The 26,991-nt window shown below is 41.2% G+C and overlaps 1 protein-coding gene across 10 annotated transcripts in view; it reads right to left on the bottom strand.

Moving 5' to 3' along the window:
* BCAS1 (brain enriched myelin associated protein 1) overlaps positions 1–26,991 on the bottom strand; it is a 100,548-nt gene that overhangs the window by 39,081 nt on the left and 34,476 nt on the right. For 9 of the 10 annotated variants that reach the window (XM_075901170.2, XM_025187927.3, XM_075901176.2 and 6 more), the window contains exons 5-9: positions 18,131–18,274; positions 17,106–17,150; positions 12,360–12,500; positions 6,786–6,821; positions 6,265–6,480 (exon numbers count right to left, since the gene is read on the bottom strand). In XM_075901170.2, the coding sequence (XP_075757285.2) occupies positions 6,265–6,480; positions 6,786–6,821; positions 12,360–12,500; positions 17,106–17,150; positions 18,131–18,274 (582 nt within the window). The remainder of the gene's footprint in view (positions 1–6,264; positions 6,481–6,785; positions 6,822–12,359; positions 12,501–17,105; positions 17,151–18,130; positions 18,275–26,991) is intronic. The other variant, XM_075901175.2, reaches the window with a different exon arrangement.

Here is a 26,991-nt window from a genome sequence, read left to right as displayed (position 1 = left end):
TCCTCGGGGTGGAAACTCTCCTGCAGCCCCCCGATTGACCCCCCCCGGATGGCAGCCTGCGGCAAGTGCAGCCGGGCTGATGGCCGAGTGCTCTGATGTGCCGAGTGCGTGCACTCAGGGCACTCCAAGACAGGACTGCTTTGCTGTCCCTCATCGAAGTAGACAAACAAGCGGGGAACCCTGAGAACTGTCTGTCCAGGGTGGGGGTTGGGTCCCTTTAAGCACAGCCCTCGGCTAGCCTGAGACAGCAGCTCCACACTCTAAGTACTAACCTGATGCCCTGCCGGCACTGCTTCCGGCCAGCCTTAACTTTGGTTCAGGGTTCACTCAATGTGGATATTCTAGTTCAAATTAGTAAAATGCTAATTCGAACTAGTTTTTAGGTCTAGATGCACTAGTTGGAATTAGCTTAGTTCGAATTAACTAATTCGAATTAAGTTAGTTCAAATTAGTGCTGTAGTGTAGACATACCCTAACAGATTTATTTGGGCATAAGCTTTTGTTGGTAAAAAGCCACTTCCCATGCATTTGACAAAGTATTTTTACCTACAAAAGCTTATGCCTAAATAAATCTGTTAATCTTTAAGGTGGTACAGAACTCATTGTTTTGTACTGATATAAATAGAGGTAGTTTTGGAGACACATTTTGAGAGCTGATCTTCTGTGTCTGTGAACTGAACACCCTGCAAGAAACCACTTCCTATATGAATTGCTGATATACTAACTCTTCTCTGCACTCTGATTGATCCTTAGGCCTTGTCTCCATTTACAGGGAGATCAACATGGCAGAGTTCAATCTCCTAGGGGTTCATTTTGTGGGTCTAGTAAGGACCCACTAAATTGACCACTAATCGCGCTCCTATTGACTCCAGTACTTCACTGAGTCAGAGGGAGTAAGGGAAGTCAGCTGGAGAGTTTCTTTCATCAACCCCCTCCTCCCCGCAATTCAAACTAAGGTACGTTAACTACAGGTGCGTTATTCACATGACTAGAGTTTGTACCTTAATTTGACTTTGCCCCTTAGTGTAGTCTTAAAGAGTCCTGCAATGCATGGATATCTACTTTAAATGCCTGGATATCTGCACCTGCGGATATGGATACAGATATTCATGGCTCATTTTTGTGGCTATGGATGCAGATACAGATACAAATTTTGTAGCCATTCAGGACTCTATAGACCTGGCCTTAGACAGTACATGGGCTGTTTGATTATTTTGTCTCTGGAATATTTTTAACATCAAATAGCAATAGTCAAGCAATAGGCTAAACTTTAAGTTTATACCATTGACATCGTTAGGCTGGCAAAACCACCAGCATAGATGCAGCTATTCCAACAGAAGAGTGTTTTTGTTGGCTTAGCTAATGTTACTTGAGTAGGTGGTGTAGCTGTGTGAGATCTTCTGATAACTTACACTGCATCTCCACCAGGGGGCTATGCCAGCATAGTGATTCAAGCCAAGACTGTGAAGTATAGATAAGCTCTCCATCGTCACTAAGATGGTTTTAAATGTTTTTTACTTGGTATGTTTCAGGCCCTGGAACATTGTGAAGGGTCCTGAAAGGTTTATTTGAATGAGAATGGTGGTTGAAACCCCACGTACGTCGCCCTTTCAAAGTGTACTTTTCAAAGCCATTGAAAATGCTAGCATGATAATGGCTTGCTAAAGAGATATTACCTTTAACTAGGTAATTGATGTACAGTGTTGACTAGAATTAGAAGTCAGAGTCTGTGAAGAAAATAGTGAATTCCCTGTGACCTGAAGTTTTAAAATCACAATTTGAGGATTTTATAGGTTGGACCTCCCTGATCCAGCACCCTTGGTTCTTGATCAGTATTGAATAAGGGAATTTGCTGGACCAGGGGAGGTCCCCAGCCTGCTGCCAGCTCTGCTTCTGGCCCTACGTGCTCACCCTGCCACTGGCCCCAGCAGGACTGCCTGCTGCTGGCCCTGGATCCTCTGCAGGGCTGCCATACAGCCCCGGACCTCCTGACACCTGCTGCATAGCCCTGGTCCCAATCTTAGCTCCCCTGCTGGGCTACAGCTACCCCTGCTGGGCTCCCAGCTGCTAGTCCTCCTGTTGCCTGACTCCTGGCCACCGGAGCTTTCTGGCCCTGGAACATCTATAGTCCAGCAGGACAGATCAGCGAGTCCCAATTTAGGGAGGTGCAACCTGTAATAACTCTACCAGAGGTTAGAGGCCTGTTACAGGAGTGGATGGGTAAGGGTCTGTGACCTGGGATATGCAGGAGGTCAGACTAGATGATCATGACAATCTCTTCTGACCTTCAAGTCTATATAGAAGAAGGTTGGATTCACACAGAGTCAGAACTTGGTATGCAAACCTAGCATTATACAAAGGGAAACTTTAGAGAAAGAGACACCACAAAATTCTCATAAGGTGGGAGAAGACAAGTTGTCTTACATTTTGCAGATTCCTGGAATCTGACCGCACATAACAGATAGCATATAACTCCTCTTACTTTTAGGGTGTGTCTAGACTACCTAGTTTTGTCAACAAAAGTGGACTTTTGTCGACAAAACTATACCAGCGTCTACACCACCGCTGAGTTCTGTCGACATGATGTCGACAGAACTCAGCAGTTTTGTCGACGCTGGTAAACCTCATTTTACGAGGCATAACACCTTCTGTCGACAGAACTCTGTCGACAGAAGGTGTTATTGCCTGTAACACTGCGTCCAGACTACGGAGTTCTGTCGACAAAGCAGCTTGCTTTGTCGACAGAACTCAATGTGTCTGGACGCTCTTTGTCGACGGAAGTTTTGTCGACAGTATCTGTCGACAAAACTTCCATCTACAAAACGCGGTAGTCTAGACGTACCCTTAGAGAATACTGCATACAGACTTCCAAAGGCAAAACAAGCCCTCCAAATCACAAAGATATTTTTAACATACTTTTAACTCTCTACTTTTGATAGCAGGGCAAACAAATTTTTCCATTTACCATCTTGAGAGATGTTCTTGACAGCAGCTGAAGTTTAATGGGACAACCCTGACAAAGATGAATAGTCAATAAACTTTGAATGATTTTATGTTCACTTTAATTCTCCTCTAGGGTATTGGCCTGTCTTTCTCTTTACTCAGCAAAGTAATAATACAAATTAAAATGACATCATGTTCTGTGATTAGTTTTATAAGGAGGAATCTACAATTTGTGCACTAATACATTACAGGGAGAACAATTATATCTTCTTTATTTGTCCTGAATACACAGTGCTATTCCTATTGCCATCAATTACATTGACTGAGCTGTCTGGATTCATAAGTTGAAATGCTACTGTCAGTTACACTCAGGTAAATTGTAATTAATTCCACAAAATTCAAGAGTTAATCCTGATTTGCACCAATGTGAAGGATCTTAAATTCCTTAAAAAGAGAGAAAACAGACTCTGCAGAGAGCAAGCCCAGACCTTCAAATGATATTCATTTTTCTTCTCTATGGCACCCATCTTTCAGGCATTGGTTGCTCTGCAAATTCCATGCTAATGACTCAGTGCTCAAGGTTGCTGTTTGGTAAGTGTTTATCTGGGTTTCTGGCTATTCTGTCAATAGATAAGTCCTCCCCTTTTGGTAACAGGGGCAGGTCTTTTACAGAAACATATATAACATCAAAACGGTAACAGCTTCAAATTGTGATCCCCCCTTACAATGTTTATTCGTTATTTGAGACTATACACCAACCTATTCTCTTGGAACCTTTTTAGTCTGCAGCTTATTTGTAATTATTCTATATTCTAAATGGTCATGAAGTGAATTGCTAAGCCTAGATACATATAAGTCCTGGATTCAGGTTTCCAGTGTAAATACTTGTGATTGCAAATGCAAAATTTTGCTTTTCCATTAATATCCATCATTGGCTTAAAAAATAAAAAGCTATAATGGCAAACATTCCCGTCATTTGTGAGAATATTCCTGGAAAGTATTCACAAATGGGGCCAAACACAGCAGATGTGAATTAATTTGGAAAGTTAAACAAGCATTCACGGGTATTATTTTGCACTGTTTACCAAGCTCTAATTAAAGCGTTAGCACTACAGTCTGTTAACAGTCAGTTCATTAGTTATACAGTATTTTGAAGTCCAAGCTCCTTCTAGAGATAAGCATTTTAAATTCCAGGGAGTCTTGCTGGAAGGGGAGAAGTAACTGGATCTGTTTGTTAGTTCAGAAGAAGCATTACACATCGGTCTGAATTACATACATTTATTTTGAGTTGCTGCTAGCTTCTGCTGTCCAACAACTAAGGGAAGAGGTCAGGTATGCAAAAAGAATTGATAAAGTAAAAATCAAACCCAACAAGCAATATCTCCAAAGCAACCTGAGTTTCAGGCTAATCTGTGAGGGGGAAATCATTTTGAGTATTTATGTAATTCTTTAACCTCAACTAATTAGGTCACCAAGATCCCTGGCTAAAGGAAATATAATATCCTCCTCTATCAAGAAAACCTAAGAAAACGATTTTTTTTTTGCTGGTAAAGGATAATCATTCAAATCAAACAGGTAGTTTTAGTTTTTTGAAACAACTGAATATAAAGGGCTAAATTCTGTTCTTTGCTAGACCCATTTGTATTTGTCGTAACTCCACTGGTCAAGTCAATGGAATTTGCACTAATGCAAGGTTTGGATTTGACTGACAGTATCCATTTCTCAGAGAGAAGAGTAAGATCTTCAAAAAACATGGGCCTAATTAGCCTCTGATTTACATCCCCACATGCAAGATAAACATCAGTGATTGTAGAATAGTGAATGTGGAAGAAGAACTGGGTCCAAAGATTATTTTAAATTAATGGAATATAGCAACAGAAACTCAGATGGTATAATTTGGTATAGGTCCACTGAAATTGACGAACAGTTAATTCATACCAGCTGTGGACCTGGCTCATATTTTTAATTAGCCTAATTTTGACTGTGCCTGTCACATATGAAATAAGATATATAATTATTCCATGACAATCAACCTTCCTTTGACAATAACTAATTCATTAATGCAGACAAGAGATACATATTCATGTACTTTTAAATCAGCTGCATTACAATGAGAGAGAATGAGAGAACATGAATGAACATGAACTCCCTAAAGGGAGTTGAAGACTGGTGCAATGCATTATTTCAATCAAAGCCAAACTAGGAATTTTATTATGAAGTAATTACAATATGTCTTGTTTCCTACTGAGAAAATAAAACATTTAAAAACAACACCTGTTCAGCTAACAATGCAAATATTTTACAACATCTCTGAGAGAAATCAAAGAGATTTCTAAAACTGGATTGGATTAATAAGAAACAAGATGGCGCTTTCTTTCAAAATTCAAAACCATTTCTTTTCTCTGCTTTGTAAAAGTTTGGGCAATTTCCCCAATTTCTGTTATTTTTCGTTGGCCTTTATTTGGCTACAGTTAGCTCATGATACTTCTATCCCATGTAGGAGCAGGAAAGACCACAAATCTCACAACCAATCTCATTCTCAGAAGACTTCCTGCCAAAGTTTGCAGAATCAGGAAGTCTGGATATTTAAAAATTAGGCAAAGATGAGCCCAAGAAGCAAAATTTGGGTCCAGATTTCAAAGATGTCAAAAGTTCAGAGGTGTTAAGATTTAGGTGTTTAGTGAAGGCCCATATATGCTCAAAAAGTTTTGAGTATTACCCATATTTGCTACAGCCTGTGTAAGGTGTGCACAGAGATATGGAGAGCTCTCCACAGACCCTGTCCACTACTGGGGCAAATTTTCGTCCTGATTGCCTTTAACAATATGGTAAGGAAGATAAGAAACCCAAGGCTGGAGGGGGAATGGAGCCAGAGAACCTGTGGGATTTTTGTCATGCAGTAATAGTGTTTATTTTCATTCCAAATTTTGAGGGCCATAAGGAACAGTTGGTAGGAAGATCAAACTTTTTTTGTGGGTTTAAGGAGAGTCACACATGCTAGGAAGGACCTTGAGATGCTCTCATACCCCTTCAGATGACCGGGGTTAAAACAAACAAACAAACAAACAAATGAAGGAGTTGCCTATGACTAACATATTTGAGGGGGGTTGTGGTCTGTGAGGGCAGTTGATATTCAAAGTGGATGGAACTCACCACAGTGCAGAACAGAGACATACCCTCACATTCACCTAACTTGTTTAAAAATGTGATTCGACTTACCTTCTTCTTTGTTTTGGTTTCTTCATCAGGAATGCATTTATATTAGCCCTCAAAACTGGGGAGGTGTGGAGTGGAGGAAACAATTCTGAAATCTATACATACCTTTTTTCTGAAGAGTTTGCTCAATGGTGTGGGAGTAGGAGCAGATTTCTCTTTAGCCATATCTTTCGGGGCTTCAGTAGTTGCTGCTGCTGCCTGCTGCTGAGCTGCAGATTCAGGGGGTTTTACATTCTGCTTTGTCATCTGTGATTCTTGAGAGGGAGGGGCATGTTTTTCTGATTTTATACTGACGGAGGTGACAGGCTGTTGTTCAACAACCTAAAAACAGACACCGCATCATTAAAACATTGTAAAGGAAAAAGGACACAAAACACATCCAAGCATCCCAAGAAACAACCATAGCACAACTTGTACAGCATCACTCATACAAATTGCACTGCCACCCACTTCAGAGGTAACTGTAGTGAACTCCTAGCAAGGAAAATGTAAATGAAGTGGAAATCTCTCCATTGCAAAGGTTGTTTATTGTTACTTTCATACACTGTGTGAGAATGGATGCGGCAGTTATATTAGTTACACAATGATGGAACCATATATGGGTGGTTATAAGTAATCCTACTCACTTTGGCATCAGTTGTCCGTTGGGCCTCTTTTGTGGACTAAAGGGAAACAAAGCACAAAGACAAGTTTGTTTTGAACAATGCCATTTGCCCACAAATATACACTTTAGGAATTGGTTATTTCTCTAATCATGTTATTTTCAGTAAATATTTGTGTGTGTAAAAGTCCAGATTCTTGCTGCCATGTAATTGGCCTGCCCTGCCTCTACCAACCTCTTTAAAGAAACAAGACAGCTCTAGTCTGAGCAGTTTCAGCAATGAGCCTTCTGCTTGACTTGGAGGAATTGTCCTTTAATAGAGAATAACTAATGCCACATCACCTAAGTCCTGAACCTCACTGGAGTAGAGCTAGCTACTAATGGTGTTGGGCTTTCATTCTTTGTGGAAATCATCAAACTCAGATCATCCATTATTTGGTGCATTCCATGTTCTTCTCCCATCTGCCTATTTTTATCCTTTATTTGGAGTTTGACGTCAAGTTGTTTTGTGTCCAATTCTTGTGCATTTATTTTCACACACTTGTACTTTAAAGAAAAAAAACCCTTCCAACTAATTTCGTAGCATAAGGCGTAACAAATTTTTAAAAAGAGACATAATTTTTCAGTGGTACACATTTGTGTGTGTTCCTGCATGTTCATATATACAAAACAACTCTCAATGCTTGTGTACAAACCCTGGCTTATGTTTGTATATGGGAACTGTTTGCAAAACGGTGTCTTTGAAAATCTGGGTCTTAATGCCTGGGATAAGAAATGTTGACGGTTAAATGATATAATGTAATCTATGTTTTGTAGCAAAACGCAGATAAGATATTGTGAACAGAGCTACAAAATTTCTTAATCAGGCTTTTTAATATAGTGGATCTGATTGTACTAGGTGTGGTTGAGGTAGAGAATTGTCTTGGATGTATTCTGAGCTATGTAGGGCGATGTAATGTTTGTTTTTAATTTCTGTTTTGAGGCCTGGTTAATATGTAAGCCATGCCCACTACAAATTACTTTTTAAGTAGATTTTTATTGTTATGATTGTTTGAACATCAGATCTTATTGTAGAGTTTTGAAAAGTACTATATACTCTAATTCAATAGTGAAGATAAAAGTTCTGTATTCTTGAAACATTTAGGGAGTAACATTTACCAAGCTCAGAAGGCCTGCACACACCCTCTAAATAGGGTTGCCAACTTTCTAATTGCACAGAAGTATACACTCCTCCCCTGCCCCTTCTTTGAGCGCCTGCCTCCATTCACTCCATCCTCCCCTTCTGTCACTTGCTCACCCTTTCCTTCACTCACTTACTCATTTTTACAAGTCTGGGGTAAGAGGTTTGGGGTGCAGGAGAGGGCTGAGGGCTCTGACTGAGGGTGTGGTTTCTGAGGTAGGGTTAGAATTTAAGGAGGGATTCATGGTGTGTGAGGGGGCTCCAGGCCGGGGCAAGGGGATAGTGTACTGGTGGTGATGAGGGCTCCATCTGGGGCTTTGGGGTGGGGCAAGGTATGAGGGGTTTAGGGTGCTGGGGGGGAGAGAGCTGGGCTGCGGCTGAAGGGTTCAGAGTGTGGGAGTGGGCTCTGGCTTGGGGCAGTGGAGTGCAGGAGGGGGCTCTTGATTGAGGCAGAGGAGTTGTGGGGTGTAGTTTCTGGGCAGCACTCACCTTGGATGGCTGCCTGGGAGCAGCAAATATGTTTCTTGGCCTCTAGGTCTGGGATCAGTCAGGGGGCTCCATGTGCTACCTCTGCCTGCAGGGACCAGCACCGTAGCTCGGAGTAGCACCTGTCGGTGCAGGGCAGTGCACAGAGCCTCTCTGATCGCCCCTCTGCCTAGGAGCCAAAGGACACATCACCTCTTCCAGGGAGCTGTGCAGAGCCAGGGAGGGAGCCTGCCTGCCCTGCCAACTGCACTTTAACTGCGTGGTGAGTGGTATTGACTGGAGCCACCGGGGTTCCTTTCAGCCAGGTATTCAGACCAAAATCCAGACACCTGGCAGCCCTGCTTCTAAAGCACCTGCACTAAGGCTATGCAGGCAGAGAGGGAGATGGTCACCCAGAGGGGCATCTCTGCACTCTGAAGACCATGGAGTGGGCATGGAACAGGGAAGAGTCTACGAAAGCCGCACCTATGTGAAGCCAGGGACTACGAATTTCCATGAACAGAACAGCAGCTAATTTCCAGGCTATAAACTAGTGGTATGGCTCCAGAGGAGTGGCAGTGAAGGTTGGAAGTTGATCCCATTGCCCCTCCTCCTCCTCCCTGTAGAGTTTCCCTATAAAGCCTGTTAACTCAGAACCAATTAATAATTTTATGTAAAAGATTTGGGAAATTGGTCATATCAAAATTGGGATCATTGGGTTTACTGAGGCACTGGTAGCCTTGCAGCACAACATTTATGCCACCAGATCCAAACGTCACTGAACTAATTTTCAGAAAATAATCTAAACCCCAGTTATCATGATCCTTGAGTTGCTCATTCCAAATTATAGTGCAGTTTATATTAGGAAATGAGCAGCTGAATTCTATAAAAGGAAGAGAAGCAATAAGTTAGAATACAGGGCAAATGCTCTTCCTGCTTCTCTAGTTCTAGGCTTTTTGCCATGCTGTAGGGAGATTTCATGGAAGACCAGGTGGAAGTGTTCTGCTGGAGACATGAACTTTCCCTTTTGTGGTTAGCACCAATGTTCCACAGTAATTTACAGAACTTCAGGGTGAATGCCAGAAACTGACTTCAGCAATAACACCTGAAAGTTAATTAATTAACTCTCTGCTTTCCATATAGAATCTCATTAATCAATAACGTTATGTTTAAAAACTGGATCTGAACATAAAGCAACATACACTCAGGATCTAAAGTGCATGATGCACAGGGATCCAGCTGGGAGAATTCCATCAAATCTGACAAAAATCTCACAGCCTCAGACTTAATATGTCAGTTATTACATCCTATGTTACTGCTCACGAGCCCTATTTGAAACTTGTTTTTTTTATCATGCTTATTTTGACTAGAAGTTAGTATTTTCTATAAAAGACAACACTGAAAAACAATGGATTTAAAAAAAAACTCAAAATAATTGCTGTTCTCCTTCACTATGGTGGACACTCCAGGATGATGACAGTCAAACACAAAAAACTCTTAAGGGTAGCTAAGGGTTCTCAAAATGAAGTGTTCACAGTTTAAGTTTAGTAAAATAATTAACCATCATTTTGAGTAGATTAGCTTTTTTACCTACAGTAATTATTCAGAAGATGTGGCATGCTTAAGTTACAAACCTTGTCACGTCACAGCACCAGAAATTAAAACATGAGGAATTTCATTGTTCAATTATTAAAGTCACTAATTTAAGATTTTGAAGCAAACCAACACAAAGGACTGACATTCCTTTGTTGGCACAAAAGATAGTGTCTTGAATTGAGTCCTCTGCTACAACTACTGGGATAGTGTCTTAGCTTACTTTGAACTTTCCACCTGCCTTTTCTTTGGAGAGTGTCACACTCTGTAGTCATAATATTACTTACACTTGTTTTATAGTGTGGTAAGTTCATATATATTTTAAAACAAAACAACTACATACTTCAAAAAACACAAGAAAAAAAATCTCCATAGAAAGAGGCATGAGATTCATCTTACAAAGTATGCATTTTGAATAGCTTTAAAAAACATATTAATTAGTCACATTTGACATAGGGTACGTCTAGACTACAGAGTTTTGTCGACAGAAGTTTTGTCGACAGATACTGTCGACAAAGCTTCTGTCGACAAAGATCGTCTACACTACATTCAGTTCTGTCGACAAAGCAAGCTGCTTTGTCGACATGGCAGTGTAGACGCAAGGACAGTTTACATGCAATAACATGCAATAACACCTTCTGTCGACAGAACTCTGTCGACAGAAGGCGTTATGCCTCGTAAAATGAGGTTTACCAGCGTCGACAAAACTGCTGAGTTCTGTCGACGTTATGTCGACAGAACTCAGCGGTAGTGTAGACGCAGGTATAGTTTTGTCGACAAAAGTCCACTTTTGTCGACAAAACTCTGTAGTCTAGACACACCCATAGAGATGTAAAGGTTAACAGGGTAACCAGTTACCTGGTAAGCATCACCTTACTGGGTAACTTGTTTACCGGTGCCCCGGTCAGGAGGCTGCACTATCCCAGCCAGGCCTATCACGCCGCACCATGGGGCGGTGGGGGAGGGACTCTCCAGCCCGGCCAGTTTGGAGCAGCTCTCTGCCCGCAGTGTACTGAGGTGGGCCCTGCCTGGCCAGAGCAGCCCTCTGCCCACAGGATCCCAGTTAACTAGTTAAGCCATAATGTTTAACTGGTTAACTTTTTCAATGGGACTTTATATCCCTAGATTGACACTAGTGGAGTGACTCTAATGGGTAGAGTGTGACCCACTAACTTAATAAAAGCATATTTGTTAAAATAGATTAGCTGTCATGTTTTCAAAATGAGACCCAATATTTTCAACTGCTGCAAAAAGACTGTCATCCCTTCCAGGAAATGAGACTGAACATTTCCAATCTAGAAAAAAAGTGAAGGAACGTGAAACTTTTAGTGAACAGAGAATAAAATGTTCTTTTTAGATTTAAAGAGGTTTTTCCGCACAACCAACCCCAATTATAAAAGCCCCCTACTTTCAAAAAATTCTAAGTGTGTGTTTGAATGGAGTTTACGCATGCAATTAATATTATTTTCCTCCCTCAACTAAAAGGCCTCTGACGCTACATTCTTTGGGATATATTGGGACTGTTCTTTGCCTCCCAATCACAGTGCATCTCACCATCAATCTTGATTGTCCTTATTAGACAGAAATATTGATTAAGATCTAACACACTGATTTCTGGAGCTATTTCTGTGAACACTTCTTTTTTTTTAACCTACATAAAAAATTTCATGGAAAGTGTCTGCTTTCCTCAAGTTTTCACTGCAGAAAAATAAATCAGATTTTCACTCAAAAACAAAATTCAGTTTTCAGCCAAAAATGTTTCAGTTTTACAATGAAAAGTCAAATATTTGTATGTGAAAATACTTCATTTTCCAACCATCTCTATTCAATGCATGTTTGGTGCTGGTTCAATTAAGCAAGATACTTATGTACATGCCTAACTTTAAGCATGCGAATCATCCAATTAAGTCAATGGGAATCTTTTCATTGTCTTCAGTGCAAGTTGGATTGGGCCCTTAGAGCTAGCATTCCATTGAAGGAGACCTTTTTTCGTAATTCATTGTTTGTCAGTGCTAATCTTCTATGTATTCTGGTTATGGCCATTGTAAGTTTAGTTAGTCTGAATGATTTAGGACAATAATCAAATAACATAGATTTTTAGAGGATTAGAGGGATTCTTTCAGAATCCTGAATTCACAGATGGTATATGAGGGATTTTTGCTTTGTTTTGTTACAAAACATTTTTTTCTCTATAGGTTTTAGTTAAATGTTCATTTCATTATTTTTCAAATTATTTACGGGTTGGCCAGATTCCCATCTCAGTCACACCACATTAAATGCAATTATTTTAATACTTCATGCTGTGACAAGGACCATCTGTTACTGCTCAGGGTTCCATTTTTGCTAGAATAATATACAGACCTTATGCCTAAAGATTTTGCTAAATGTTTTGTGTCCTAACATGGGACTCTCTGGCTTCTTTTTCTTGGCTCCTTTAGCTTGGAATTCTGGTGCTGTCTTCTGAGCAGGATGCTCACCATGGCTCTTTTCCACTTTAGATTCCTTTTGTGCAACAGCAATCATAGCTTATTACATACTCCATTTCCTTTAATGCATTATTAATTATACATAATGAAGTGATAATTAATACATAATAAAAACACTTATATGTGGTATACTAAAGCCAAACATTTCATTTCATCTTGGACAACACGTCAAACAATGTTATATTTTTTTTTTGTATAATAGGTGTATATTATTCAGTTCCAATGGACTTTGTTTTAGGTGCAGACTACTCTTTCATCAACCTCTTAGAAAAATTATGTGAACATAAATGTATGAAAGCACAATGGTGTTCAATGCAGGGCATTATACATGCAACTTAACATTATAAAGCCAGACGGGATCACTGAGATAATCTAATTTTAGGTGGAATAGTAGAATCACACTATGTTTGTTTTCATTTGCTACTGGAAAATGTCTTGGGCTTAATTCTGATCTATTACCCCACTTTAACTCCACTTACTGCATACATGGTATTCCTGATTTATATTTACATGAATGAATTTTTTAAAAAAATCAGGCCTAATCCATTCAAAAGTATGACTATACCAGATTAAACTAATCAAATCCAAAATGAAAACTGCTAACTGGGTATTGAAAGCTTTGACCAATCAGAGTTGATTGAATTACAGAAACCAGCAGATCCAAGTCCTAAAGCAATACATAGTGTTTGATCTACAGTGCCCTCAAGAAAATTAAAGGCACATTGTTCACTGGATCAAGCAGGATAATAAGAAATAATTTGCAGGAAACTGAAGCCGACATAGAAATTAGAAGTCAGCCTGACACTTAGATCTTCCCTGGACATGTAGTTGTTCATAACTCTATTGCAGCCTCTCTCTGGATCTTTGAGTTAGTTATTAAGATTAACAAATGGTCAGTTCTTCTTTACCCTCTTGTGTTTGCAGTGCTGTTGATATTCCCCTTGCTCTACTAACTGGTAGAACATAGTGGGACAAGCTTCAGGGGGTAGCTGAGTGAGTCTGTACAGGATAAATTTTAAAAAAACAACAAATAGTCTGGTAGCACTTTAAAGACTAACAAAACATGTAGATGGTATCATGAGCTTTCGTGGGCACAGCCCACTTTTTCAGATGACAAGTTCAGGAGCTCTATGAAGGGTTGAATAGATATGCAGTTGAGGGCAAATTTGTTCCAGTCAAGAGAATAACTTTAGCCAATAATAATTTATAAAGAACCAGCTAATCCTATGACAAATAGTCTGGTAGCACTTTAAAGACTAACAAAACATGTAGATGGTATCATGAGCTTTCCTGGGCACAGCCCACTTCTTCAGATGACAAGTTCAGGAGTTCTATGAAGGGTTTTATGAACTTTAGCCAATAATAACTTATAAAGAACCAGCTAATCCTATGACAGTGTGATTCAGCTCAGGATGAGTACAGACTTATTGTACTGTGAAAATTCTGCCTTTGTTTAGAAGGCTGAAATTCCAATGACATCAATAAGGTTGCACCCATGATCAGAGAGCATGTTAACAGCATGTTGGTGTGTTTTAAGAAGCTAAATTCAACTCTGATTTGTTCTTTGCCAGGGTGAAGGTGAGGATTTTCCTTATGTTCTTTGGATAGATCTAAGGGTATGTTTTCACTGCTGAGTTAACCCAGGTCAACAGCCACATTGCAAAGGCCTCTCCAAACTACTGTGTCGTCATTGGTGCTGTGTACAGCTGTGTGTCACTGAGGGTACGTCTAGCCTGCAAGCTTCTTTCAAAAGAAGCTTTTTCAAAAGAACTCTTTCGAAAAGGCTTCTTTCGAAAAAAAGCATTCACACCTCAAAACCAGATCGAAAAAGTGATGGACACATGGATGCTCTCAAAAGAAAGCTCTGATTGCTATCCAGGGCACCTGTGCTATTTTTGGTTGCCTCTACTTTTGAAAAATGTCCCTGTTCTGTGTCCCCACACACCTTTTTTCGAAAGATCTCTTTCGAAAAGGCGTTCTTCCTCGTAATTTGAGGTTTACCAATGTCGAAAAAAACCCTGTGTTCTTTCAATTTAATTTCGAAAGCACGCGATTGCTGTGTGGATGCAGGTGACTTTTTTGGAAAAAAGGGCAATTTTTTTCAAAAAAACCAATGTAGTCTAGACATATCCTCTATGGGGCATATCCTATTATTCTTGTGCTGCAGGAAAACGAGTTGCTTTACAATTCCTTCCCAGTGAATTGTGGGAGAATATTTGTCCTGAAAGAAATTGTGGGAAGACTGAGGGCTGTCGGAACTCAAATGAATCCTCACTGCAAAGTGGGTGGGCTACCAGTCTGAGATGAAGTAGAACCCGGTCTCTAAACCCTAGCAGGGGTGCTGATAGCCCCTATGGGCCCCTGTGCAAGGTGTGTGTGTGTGGGGGGAGGCGGGGGCTGGCTTCAGGCTCCCAGAAGAAGTGGGCCTTGGGCAAAAGGGGCAGGGCTCGGGCAGCCAGGGGCCAGGGCACACCACATAGAGCACACCAAGCCAGCCCCCACCTAGAGTGTGGTGTGCCTTCTTAGTGCTGCCCGGAGCATTTGGCACATCATTCTGGCAACAATTTAAAGGTCCCAGAGCTCTGGCCATTGTCACTTCTACTCTCCTCCTTTACCCCTCCACCAATTAGTCTCCTTTGCCTTCTTTACCTCTCCACCCATCAGCAGGCTGACCCACTGCACCAACTGTGCCAGCTAGCTTGAATTGAGAGCACCACCTAAATTGGGTGAGGACAGTCAGGAGCAGAGAGTTAAGGGCAGCAGGCAAATAAGCATATGGGCTGTCTCTGCAATGAAGACACATATATAGAAAGAACTTATTCTGCAGACAAAGTGGTTGCACTCTAAAAACCGTTCCCTGTTGTATTCATGAAGAACAGCCTGCTCCTGTTCTCTGAAGCTAGCTGTAAAATTCCCATTGATTTCACTAAGCGGAAGACCAAGCCCTAACTGGAATTAGGGGCAAATTTTAGTACTCTCATTTTCTGACAGGATTTTTATTATGGTGAAAGTGGAAAAAATCCTGTCCTAAGCAAAAACATTGATTACAAACTCACCCCCATCACTTCGCCATGCATCTGACGAAGTGGGTCTTTGCCACATAAGCTTATGCGCCAGTAAATCTGTTAGTCTATATAAAGGTGCCACAGAACTCCTCGTCGCTTTTGCAGATTCAGACTAACACAGTTACCCCTCTCATATTTGTCACCCCTATCAGAAATTCATCATTTGTTCCTCACTCTTCCCCTACCAAACTGATTTTAAAATAGGGTTTAGGGGAGCAGGAGTAAAATTTAGTATAATACAAAACAAATGCACAACATGATACCTTCTTTTTATTTTATTTTTATTGAATGGAAATAAATCTCACCAGGAGTGGGGATTTATTTTTCTTGACAATCCAAATGCTTACTCATGGTGTTAATTCTAGAAAACAATGATTGGAAGTAAAAATGTGTTCTTTATAGAAAGCACTCCCCAGCGAGCTCTGTATATTGTGTACAAAGACTGATTGGCATATCCTGCTGGAGGCACCCGGACATGTTTACTTTTACAGGTGTGTTAGCAAACCAATCCCAAACAGTGTATTTGTTTCCTGACTACATTGTGCCTACAACTATAGTCAAGTGTTATAGAAATATCAGGCTGGTTTTCACAAAGCCAGATATGCAACTGTATATAGACTGGGATTTTCAAAGGCTCTTGAGATAGCTAGATAGACAAATCTCATTGATATTGAATTGGATTTGGTTGCCTTACTCGTATTGGTTCCTTTAAAAACTTTATCCTTGATAGTTAGGGGCAGTTGACAGAGTTGTGTGGATAAGTTAGTAAATTGTGTGCATGACCCTATTATATGTCCAACCTGTCAAAATGTGGCTAGTTATTAGAATGAAAGGGGCATAAAGAATATTAGGAAACTGGTGTAAAAGAACTACCTACATTAACAGTTATTTTTATTACCAAATATACATTGGGTTTAGACCTCAGGTCCAGCAAGAGCAGAATGTGTTGACATCTTCCTATGTACCTTTTCCACGGCTAGCCACACCCTGCACAGAATAGCTACAGTTCTGTTGTGTTAAGGGACTTCTGTGGCCCTCTATACAAACAGGTGAAAATATCTCCTGTATGCAAAGACTCAAGAAAAATATCTATCTTCACATTTAAATAATAGAAAGTGAAACCTGGAAGTTTTGCACAGCTATATAAGCAAAATCATAAAGAAATTGTGACGCTCCAATAGTAAATGAAAAATTTGCAATTAAATTCAGTGGGGCCAGATTTTCATCCAGAAACCGCAAACTCATCTAGTTTGAGAATCTAAATAGCGTCCAATATAATAATATTACTATTTCAGATTCAAACCTCTGCCATGGAAAGTGAATTGAGTAGTATATTCAGTACAATATTTGAAACTGAATGGGAAAAATAGACTGGTCTATGATCATCTTTCTTCTTTTGTATTTTGTTTCTGAAAGGTTACTGTTTCACTACAACAAGCAGTAATCTCATGTACAGTTGAAGGGAAGGCACAGGAGAAGAAAGGATAGCATTGAAGCCAATCTGAGCACAATGTAATGGCAACGACAGAGAGAAAAACATCAAGCAAACTGCCTACCTTGTCCTCAGAGTCACTTTTGGCTTCTGATTTGCTTGGTGAAACCTTAAATATTTGAGAAAACAAAATAGGGTAATTGTGGATGAAATATATGTCTAAATTTAGCTTCTTTCAAAAGGAAAGATCTGGAATTTCATCAGTTAGTTAGAAACTAGCAGGCTTATCTATGGCAATAAGGGAAAGAATACACATTCAACCTACAAATATCAAACAATATTTTGCTTTCTAAATGGGGGAAGACTTATTCCATATTAATATGAGATGCGTTCATTTCCTGAATATAATTTTGAGACAGCATCTAGTTAGTAAGACAAAAAATTCAAGATCAAAATACATTAGACAAACATGCAGCTTCTATTATCAATACAAGATGAACCCACTCATGAATTCTAATCCTCCTGGATTATAACCTATGACATTTGCTTTTCTTTTGCATTGCTAATTTAGTATTTTCATTACTCATCTTCCACTCTCATTAACAACTATTGTTTTTCCAAGTACTTAATGGTTTTCCTGTCTCTTCCTTGACTTACATTTGTGCTGCCAGTAACTAATCATTGTTTTGTTGGTATATTTAGACATTTTCAAAGCATGTTTTAACTCACGGAAAATATTTTTAACAGAACTTGGGTTCTAAAATAGTCTATAAATAGACAAAGCTTTCCGAATCAATATAATTAAATCTCACAGTGGTAGCTGTGCTAGTCTATCTGCAAAAACGAGTGCAGTGGCACTAACAGTCTTATTTGGGCACAAATTTTCGTGGGTAAAAAACTTCATCAGATGCATCCGATGAAATGTTTTTTACCCATGAAAGCTTAAGCCCTAATTAGTCTTTAAGGTGCCACAGTCTCTCTCTACCTATCAATCTAAGCATTTAGGCATCAATTCAGTTTTATAACATTAATTTTTGGTACCTGAGATGATGAGAATATTAGATATTCATAGATGCATATAGATTGGAATTTCATAAGTCTTTGTTTTTAGGTGTATTCTATGAAGAAAAACTGTAAGCAAACACTTACCAATGTTCTAAAGAAACTCATGACAGAATTATTGTAGTCTTCTGAGCCAAAAATGTTGGTGTTCTCTTGTTTTACTACTGCCTCGTCAGGATTGACACTCGCAGAGCCTGGCTGTGCAGCTTTTTGGTTGCAGTCATCTATATCCTAAAAAGACAACACAGTTTCTTCAGCCCCAACTTGCTTAACCTCCAGAGGAATGTAAAAGTAACACTTGTGATTTGCATCCTGTTGCTCTCAGAGTCACAACCCCAATTCCAGCCATACTTCTCCAGCCCACATAGTCAGAACAATCATGCATTTATACAAATCTTTTGCCCCTCTCTTCTAATGTGGTAAGCATTTGCAGTTGGCAGAGGAACACTGTTCTGAGCTACAGAGTATAACACAGACAGCAAGTAAAGTTGCATACAGCATCTAAAACAATCCCCCTTTTCTCTTCATATGGCTTTAGCACTTGTGAATGGTAACAAATGGCTGAGATTTTGGCCTTTGAAGCCTCCGTGTCTGATGACAACATACAAAGAAAGCTTCTGCTCCTCAATATACTGCAATTTCCAGAAATATTTTTTATCGGAAAATCAAAACCCGTATTAAAAAAAGAATCTCATACCACCATCAAACATCAACAATAACTCTAGCTTTTTAGGTCACGCAGAGCTGTATCTCATGTATGCAGGGCCAGATTTTCCAAACAACACAATCAGGCAGTCCTTCCATTATGAATATGTTTTCAAAGGCACTCACTTCCCATGTAAGCAATGAATAAGGACCAGATTGTCAGACATGCTCAGTAGCTGCCACAAGGACATTTACAACCTGATTTTCAAGAGCGCAATATCCACCATGCTGAGCTTTTTGAAACATCTTAGAAAATGTGGTCCTTAGGTTGTCTTCATCATTTATGACATTGGCACCACTGATGGCTGAGAAATTATCTAACATGCAGGGCAAAACATACTCATTCCCCTTTCCAAATATGTTTCTACATGAATACCTAGAAGAAATAACAAGAAGTGTGAGTCCTCACATGTAGGGTTGTCAGATGGTTTCAACAAAAATACCGGACTGATTTGACATTACATTACAATCTACATTACATCTTGTTTAGAAAATACTGGACATTTATATTTTCCCGAACAGAAAGCTCAAATACTGGACTGTCTGGTTCAAAACCAGACCCCTGGCAACCCTACATCTGAAGGGCTTGATTTTGCAATGTCCTAAGTGCCTCAGGCACTGACCATCCCTATCTTCACTGAAATCTCTGGATACTGGGTCACTGAACACCTTACAGGATTGGGCCCTGGGCTTTAGGGACTCGGCTAAGTTTACACTTACACTTTACAGTGCTGTCGCTTTCTGGCTCAGGGGTTTGAAAAAACACCCCCTCCCCCAGAGCAGCAAGATACAGCACTGTAAAGCACCAGTGCGAAGCAGGATCGCTGTTGGCTACTCCCCTCGCAGAAGTGGTTTACACAGAGGGTTAGGAGAGCTCCCTCCCGGCACTCGTGCTGTGGCCACACTTTCAGTTTAAAGTGCTGCTGCGGCTACGTTTTAAACTGTTAAGTGTAGACAAAGCCTGCAGGTTATTCCCTTTTCAAATAGTCATTTATATGTAAAACACCATAAACTGACATTGAATGTACTTGTTTTCATATGTAAAATGCCATACAAAATTACAATGCAGAAGATTTCATTGTAACTAACAAGCAACAGCATGATTAGCGAAGTGCAAGCAGACCAGTTAGGCCATGTCTACACTAAGGCTACGTCTAGACTACATGGCTTCGTCGACGGAGACATGTAAGATAGTTTATTCAGCACAGTCAAAGAAGCGGGAACTTAAATAATCCCCGCTGCATTAAAATAAAAACGGCCACTGCGCTGTGCTAACGATCAGCTGATCCGGCACAGCACGGCAGTCTAGATGCGGCGCGGTCAACAAGGGAAGCCTTTGTCGACTGCTCCGGTATGCCATATGAAATTTACTAAGTTTGGCATCTGGGCACCTGATTTTACAAATTCTAAGTTTTGTGTCCTCCCTATGGGGAAGAATTGAATATAGTCTGAGGCAGGCTCCGTTAATGTGGATGCCGCTACCTCAGACTTAGAGCTCCAGAAAGCTCTCTGGGGAGCTGCAGGAGGCTTTCTGGAGGTCAATTAGTTGAATTAGAGGCACCGGAGTGTCCACCCTAACGTTATTTCAGGCTTAGAAGTTCAGGAATAGCATTATTCCTCATGAAAACAGGACTACAGAGTCCGAATTCTGTGGCTCCTTATTCTGGAATAATGGGCTTGGTAGTGTGGACACATCACTTACAAATGTGACCGTGCAGGGGAGGTTATTTCAGACTAAGGTCCTAGTGTAGATAAGTCCTTGGAGATTCCTGCTCTTAACAGATAACTTCATAACTGTTAGCACTATAGAGGGCAGTAGCTCATTTTATCACAATTATAAGGCATTTTACACATGAAAATGAGTGAGTTGATTAATATTGAAGTTTTCTCCATGAACCCACTTTTCTCGGGAAAAACAAATTTGGACATGTCAACATATCCTGTGAGAAAGCAATTCCATTTTTTAATCCGCTCCGGTGGTTCAAAACATGGTTGTTTTCAGACTTTGGGTTTCTTGTTGTTCTAAGGTCTTGCTTGATGCTGACAGAGAGCAGAGATGAGATTTAAATCGGATGTTTGAGCCTGCACAAATTCCAATTGAAGTCAATGGCAGGATTACTGTCAACTCCAATGGATACTGGATCAAGTCTTTTCTGAGATACACACTCTGCTTTTCTGCACAGGGAATGGCACAACAAGGGGACCATGGTGCTGAGCCGTTACCCATACTTAGGGAATGAGATGCTATGGGGCCACTCATTTGGAAACTGGTATTTCTGCTGAGAGCAAGCATACAGCTCAAGCTGCATTATATCCGCCCAGAATGAGTAGTCTCTTCACCAAACTGAATTTCTTCCTGCTCCTCCTTTTTCATGGCAGACAGCACACCCCGATTGCTTTAAGTGACTCCAGACTGTCATGCTGAAAAAATGTCAACACATGCAAGATCTCTTTATAGATCAGATAATCTTTATGGAGCCTGGAGCCTTTCAAGCTTCTGCGTTGTTTCCTTTTAAGTGGGGTTGTGAGGTTTTCTTTAATGTTTGCTTACATCTCAGAAACAAGGCTTCAGTATTAAACAAAGTTTCTAATGTTTGCTAACTCTATTGCAAAACATTTTTAATATTTTGGAAGCATCAGACTTATTATTTGTGGTCATCCAGATATTTTTTTTGCAAACGACTCCCTTTTCATAAATTTTGAACATTCAAAATTTTTCAGCCAGCTCCAATTATAATCTACTAAACCATGGCAAGAGAACATATTTCATGCAGGAATGCTGTATGCAGAATCTTACTGTAACTGTGACGGGGACACGGGATCCGAAAGCAGGAGTCCCACTCCCCGCACAAAAGCCAGGCTGAGCCCCCGTGCCGCGAAAAGCAAGCGGCTCTGATGAGCTTGCTCAGCAGCCGCAGGAGACGCATGCACAGCACGTCCCTGCCTGGACTCTCCAGGCGGGGGTGAGGAGCGCATGCGCCGGTGTCATGAGCATGAGCGTCTCAGCTGGGCTTGCCTAAGAACTGCTGAAAGCGCATGCACTGTGCGTTCCGGCTCCGACACTCTGGGCGGGGGCAAGGAGTGCATGCGCTGGCATCCTGAAGACAGGGCGCCAGGTTTAAAGGAGGGATGGACCCCAGCAGGAGGAGGATTGACGGAGCTGAGGATGGGGCAACAGCCGGGACTGGAGCAGGAGTCAGAATCGGAGCAGGGGTCACAGAGAGGGAAGGAAGCAGCCCAGGACAGGGCAGGAAGTTGCCCGCGGACCAGTAAGTTTCGTATCGGACTCCCCCACTGACCGAACAGGTATCGTCAGAACCTGTTCTTAGGGTCCTGGGCTGAGATCTGGAGAAAGGGCAGGCCCAGGTCTCCCTTCCCTCTCAGCAACCCGGCCCTTTTTGGGATCTGACAACTAGGACCTGAATCCTTGCCGAGGCTTGAACTATAAACTTAACCGCGAACTAGGGCGGACGATAGCGTACTATAACACGAACCCATTCCTGTATTCTGATTCAGTGCTGCTTGAATGTGCTGTTGACTTGGGGCCTAAAATCTTATCATTTATTAGTTTCTTGCCCGCTATTGCACACCCACCAGAGGTGCAGATATAACAATAACTACAAGAAAAAAGAAACCAACAGAAAGAAGAATATTTCTGTATCCCTTTAGTGAGGTGTATTCCCAGATGAGCTAAATAAATGAACATTCAAATTCATGTTTAAGTGCACCAGGGACACACTGTCCTTTTCATTCTCCTAACAAAGTTGACCTGCCGTCCAAACCACACATCTTGAGAACTTACGTTAGCGTCTAGGTAACTGTAATGAGGAGTGCGGGACATTACACACAAATGCATTTGAACTTCTATTGATTAATTTACTTATGGTTAGAGTTGCCTGCCCCAGGGTGAGGGCTTGCTCCCTTCTGTCGTCCAATCCTGCTTGATAGGCTAATCCAGAGGGCATTGGGGGCCCATTTCCTCCTTGCCACTCCCTTGGGTAGTGAGCACCCTACCTCCCCAGTGAGTAGAGAGGAAGGGGGGTTTTTGCACCCAGAGAGCACAGGGACTGAATTCTGCCTGGTCTCTAGATGTACTACACAAGTTGGGGCATAAGGAGGGCATGGAAAGCAGTTTCCTTGGGTCCTTGTACTTCCACTGCTCCTGGAGCAGGCTCTTCTTATTTTCTCAGGGGTTTAGTATGACGGCTACTATGCAGAGCTGTGCTTGAGTCCTAAGGAAAAGCACCACTCTGTAGTGACTCTAGGGTTGCCAGAGGGTTCACAAAAATACCAGACACACTTGACATTACATCACAATCTACATTACATCTTATTTAGAAAATACCCGACATTTATATTTTCTCAATTTGTTTCCCGAACAGAAAGCTCGAATACTGGACTGTCCGGTTCAAAATCAGACACATGGCGACTCTGTACTCCTGCTAGCATCCTTTGGACTGTGCAGAGGTCCAGGCTCTCCCCATCCCTCTACTCCGCATGGTGGAAAGAATAGAGTGCCTGCAGCGCTGACCATAGGAAGGCAGGGCCAGGACACAGTGAACAAGTGCCCAGGCTTTGCCCTTGGCTGGCTGTGAGTGTAGACCCATCAGCTGCCTCCTCCCTTCCAGGCCATGCCTTGGCCTTCCCTGCCATGCTGAAGTGCCAAAATACCAGCAGGGGCTTCCCTTTGGGGAAGGATGCAGGTAAATGATCCCTGGCTGCCAAGCTGCCTCACACTGGTGCCCCCTCCCTCTTTTTTTGCATCCTGGCCACTTCATTGTGCTCCCCCCTTCATTGAGTCATGTCAGAAATACCAAAAGCCATTCTGGAACATTCTAGCACCGATCAAGTGCTGATACAGGGGCTAACTACACCCCTTGCACAACACTGAGAGGGACAAGATGAGAAAGGGACACTAGTGCAAATCCAGTCACCAGAAATCTCTGAGTAGGGGGGTAGGCTCTAGGCTTAGGAGATAAGGGTTTGTTTCTCTGCTGTGCTGTAGCCTTCCTGTATAATCCTGATCAATCACACAAGCGCAGAAATACAAAGGTATTTAGGCACCTAAAGATGCAGATAGGTGTCTAGCTCTTGATCCAGTAGCACCTATGAAGTTTAGGCACCTAACTCCCATTGGAAATCATTGGGAGTTAGGCATTTATGTGCATCTTTGGCCCTGAATCTCCTGAATATAATTCCTCATCTATAAATTGGGGATGACATTAATACAAAATTTCTCCAACCCTTTGTGTTGTCTATTTGACTATGAGCTCTTCAGAGCAGTAGCTGGCTGTTCATGCATAGACACAAACAGACACACACGCACAGGCACTCAGTAATTACAGTGCCCAGTACAAGTGGCTCCTGGTCTTGGACTAAGCATTATCTGAACAAAAATAACAGCTACAATATTCTGTGCTTATGGTTGCTTACAATATGTTTTCTTGAAAGTGTGGTATGAATTTACCAGAGGCAGGGAAAACTCTGACACAAGAAGTAGTAATAGCCTTTAGGAGATAATGTGCTCACTTTCTTTGGGGGACAAAACTGAAAAAAAAAGTTGCCAATGTATCTTCGGTACGTGGAATCTTTGAAATACCTCAAGAGAAAGGGCTAGCTGGAGTTATAAAGACACACAGGAGGTTTCTATGTCAACCTGCCATTGGGCATTTTTAGCACTCTCCATTTTTTCAAAGAAATATTCCCTTGGGTCATGTTTCTGAATTTTTCTTCCTTGCTACCATAGAATTTTAAAAGAACTATTTATATATGATTTACAAATGAACATGTATTTGTATGGGCAAGTGGTGGGCTGTGGGAGCAGGGGTGTGGAATTCTGAGCATGTAAAACCATGAATGCAATTTAAAGACTTTAATAGAGGGCTTCTTTGCCACTGCAAAGTGTGCGCAGAGTGTGGTTTGGTCTTAGACCTGTCAGGAGTTAAGTACACTGATTTCATTAGCAACAACAGGATTTTACCTGTTTAAATCCCCACCCAACATTTTGCAAATACACCACAAAAAGAAATGCATCACAATGGCTCAAAACGTTTTAACAGACTATTTAGAACTTTCTTGCTAGGACCTGACACAATAGTTGGTACAACTGCCAATTACAGGCCAAAGCTTTCCAAGAACAGCATGTCCCATGCAAAACACAGCAGTTCTGTGCCAGTTTCACCAGGGCCGGTCCACAAAACTTTGGCACCTGAGGTGGGGAGCTCAAATGACGCCCCCATGCCTCCTCATTTGGGCCAAAACTTTGAAAGGTCTTAATTCTGCCTTCTTCCTGTTCTACTCCTCTCATGGTACTGCTCTGCTACCTACATATGCACCAGCAGCAGACACAATTTTCTACACTCTGGGTCCTAGAGGTGCCCCCCCCCCCCCCACAGTCTGGCACCTGAGGCGGCTGCCTCAGTTCACCTCATGGTAGGGCCAGCTCTGAATTTCACTGATCAGTCTTCAAAGGATGCCATATATAGTGGTACTGGCCACATGATAAAAGCTCTGCTTCAGATGTGAAAAGGACAGTGAAAGTGTGAGGCACCAGACCAAAAACAAAACACCACAGAATGCAGAGTATACATTGCCAAGCAAAACTAGGGTTTGAAAGTGGTGACATCTTCAAAAGCACTTCTGTGGCAATTATTTAGTATCTTTAACTTGAGTTTCTTTCTCTCTGTCTTACACACACAGACACAAATAGAAACGAAAGAGAGAGACACACAAACAAAACACACAGTACTAACTAGTGACTATATTTGGTCTGGTCAGATAGGAATAGGTATTATACATTTATACAGCCATTCCAAAGCATCTCTTGGCTGACCTGAAACACACTCTCGGAAGAGCCAAACAATACAGTAAGCACGTCTATACTTACCAGAAGATTGACACGCCAGAGGTCAATCTTCTAGCATTCAATATAGAGGGTCTAGTATAGACCCATAAATCAAATGCTGAGAGCGGCCCCCGGCAGCAGCTGGTACTCCTGTGCGGAGTAAGGGAAGCTGATGGAAGCATTTGTTCTTGTTGGCTTGCCACTGTGTAGATACTGCCACGGCTTGGCTTAAAACAAGCCAATTCCAGTTATTCTTTTTGCATAGCTGGACTTGCATACCTTAAGCTGACTTTCCTGGTTTAGTATATACCAGGCCAGCATGTAGAGACGTGAAAGATATACAGAGCCTGAGATACCATGCTATCCAGAGCCAACTCAAAATCCCACATGGCACAATGCACAACTAACTCCTCTATCCCTCTTTCTTTCCCCACCAATAGACACACACACATAGTCAAACTCATATTTTCATACATTGGCAACCAAGTTGCATCACCAAAATGGGTGCACATAGGAACAAACAATGAAAATGCACTCATAACATATAACTTTTCCTACAGAAAGTGGGCAGTTTCATACAGTTACCTGTGAACTATAATTGCATATTTTGTACAAAGAGCTCCCTAAGCTATTAGTCCCCATCAGCATTCAAGTTACAAACTCAGATGCAAATCTGGGTCTTGATTTGGGCTTTAATTGTGGCCCATCGCTACCTTGAACAGGAATTTTGTTGGAGTAAGGAATGCAGCACCAGGCCCTTACTGTGTATGTCAGCAGGAGACGATAAATATGGAACCTCACAATATCACATTCTAGCGCCATATTTAAATACCCTCTGGAAATAACATAGGAGGAAAGTCAACATTAGGAGCTAAATGTTCCTGGGTAAATGTTCCTGGGTAAATGCGTTTTGGTAAAGAGCCAAGCTTCTGAGTAATTAAGGGCTTATACTATAGTCTAAGTTCAGTCATTAGAAAAATGTATCAAAAGAATGCATTGCTGCCAACACTTGTTTGTATGAATCCTGGCTCAGTGAAACATTTCAGGCAAATAATTTATCTTTTCTTTGGCTTAAATAGTAAATTCTTCATCAATTCATGAATTCTACTCTTGTTTTAATTATGCTGTTATGTGAATGTAGTCTTGTAGGCCACAAAAATAAAGAACAGTTTGTCAAAGACTGAAGGCTTGTGCATTTCCTAAGCTAAAATGGTGGCGTGTGTCCTTCACTTACCAGCACTGTTACTGGCCATTTGTGGGGGCTCACTCTCAGTGATGCTTTGACTTGAATGGGCTCTTATAGCAGCTACAAGTCATGATTCACCAAAAAGGGTAACATGCCAACAGCAATAACACGAGTTTCTTTTTAATTGTGTAATATTGTGCAGACACAAACAAG

This window comes from Pelodiscus sinensis, chromosome 17 (assembly GCF_052426305.1).
Source record: "Pelodiscus sinensis isolate ZL-2025 chromosome 17, ASM5242630v1, whole genome shotgun sequence".
Taxonomy (NCBI): domain Eukaryota; kingdom Metazoa; phylum Chordata; order Testudines; family Trionychidae; genus Pelodiscus; species Pelodiscus sinensis.
Note: the sequence above shows the minus strand (reverse complement) of the source record. Positions and strands in the feature narration are given on the sequence as shown.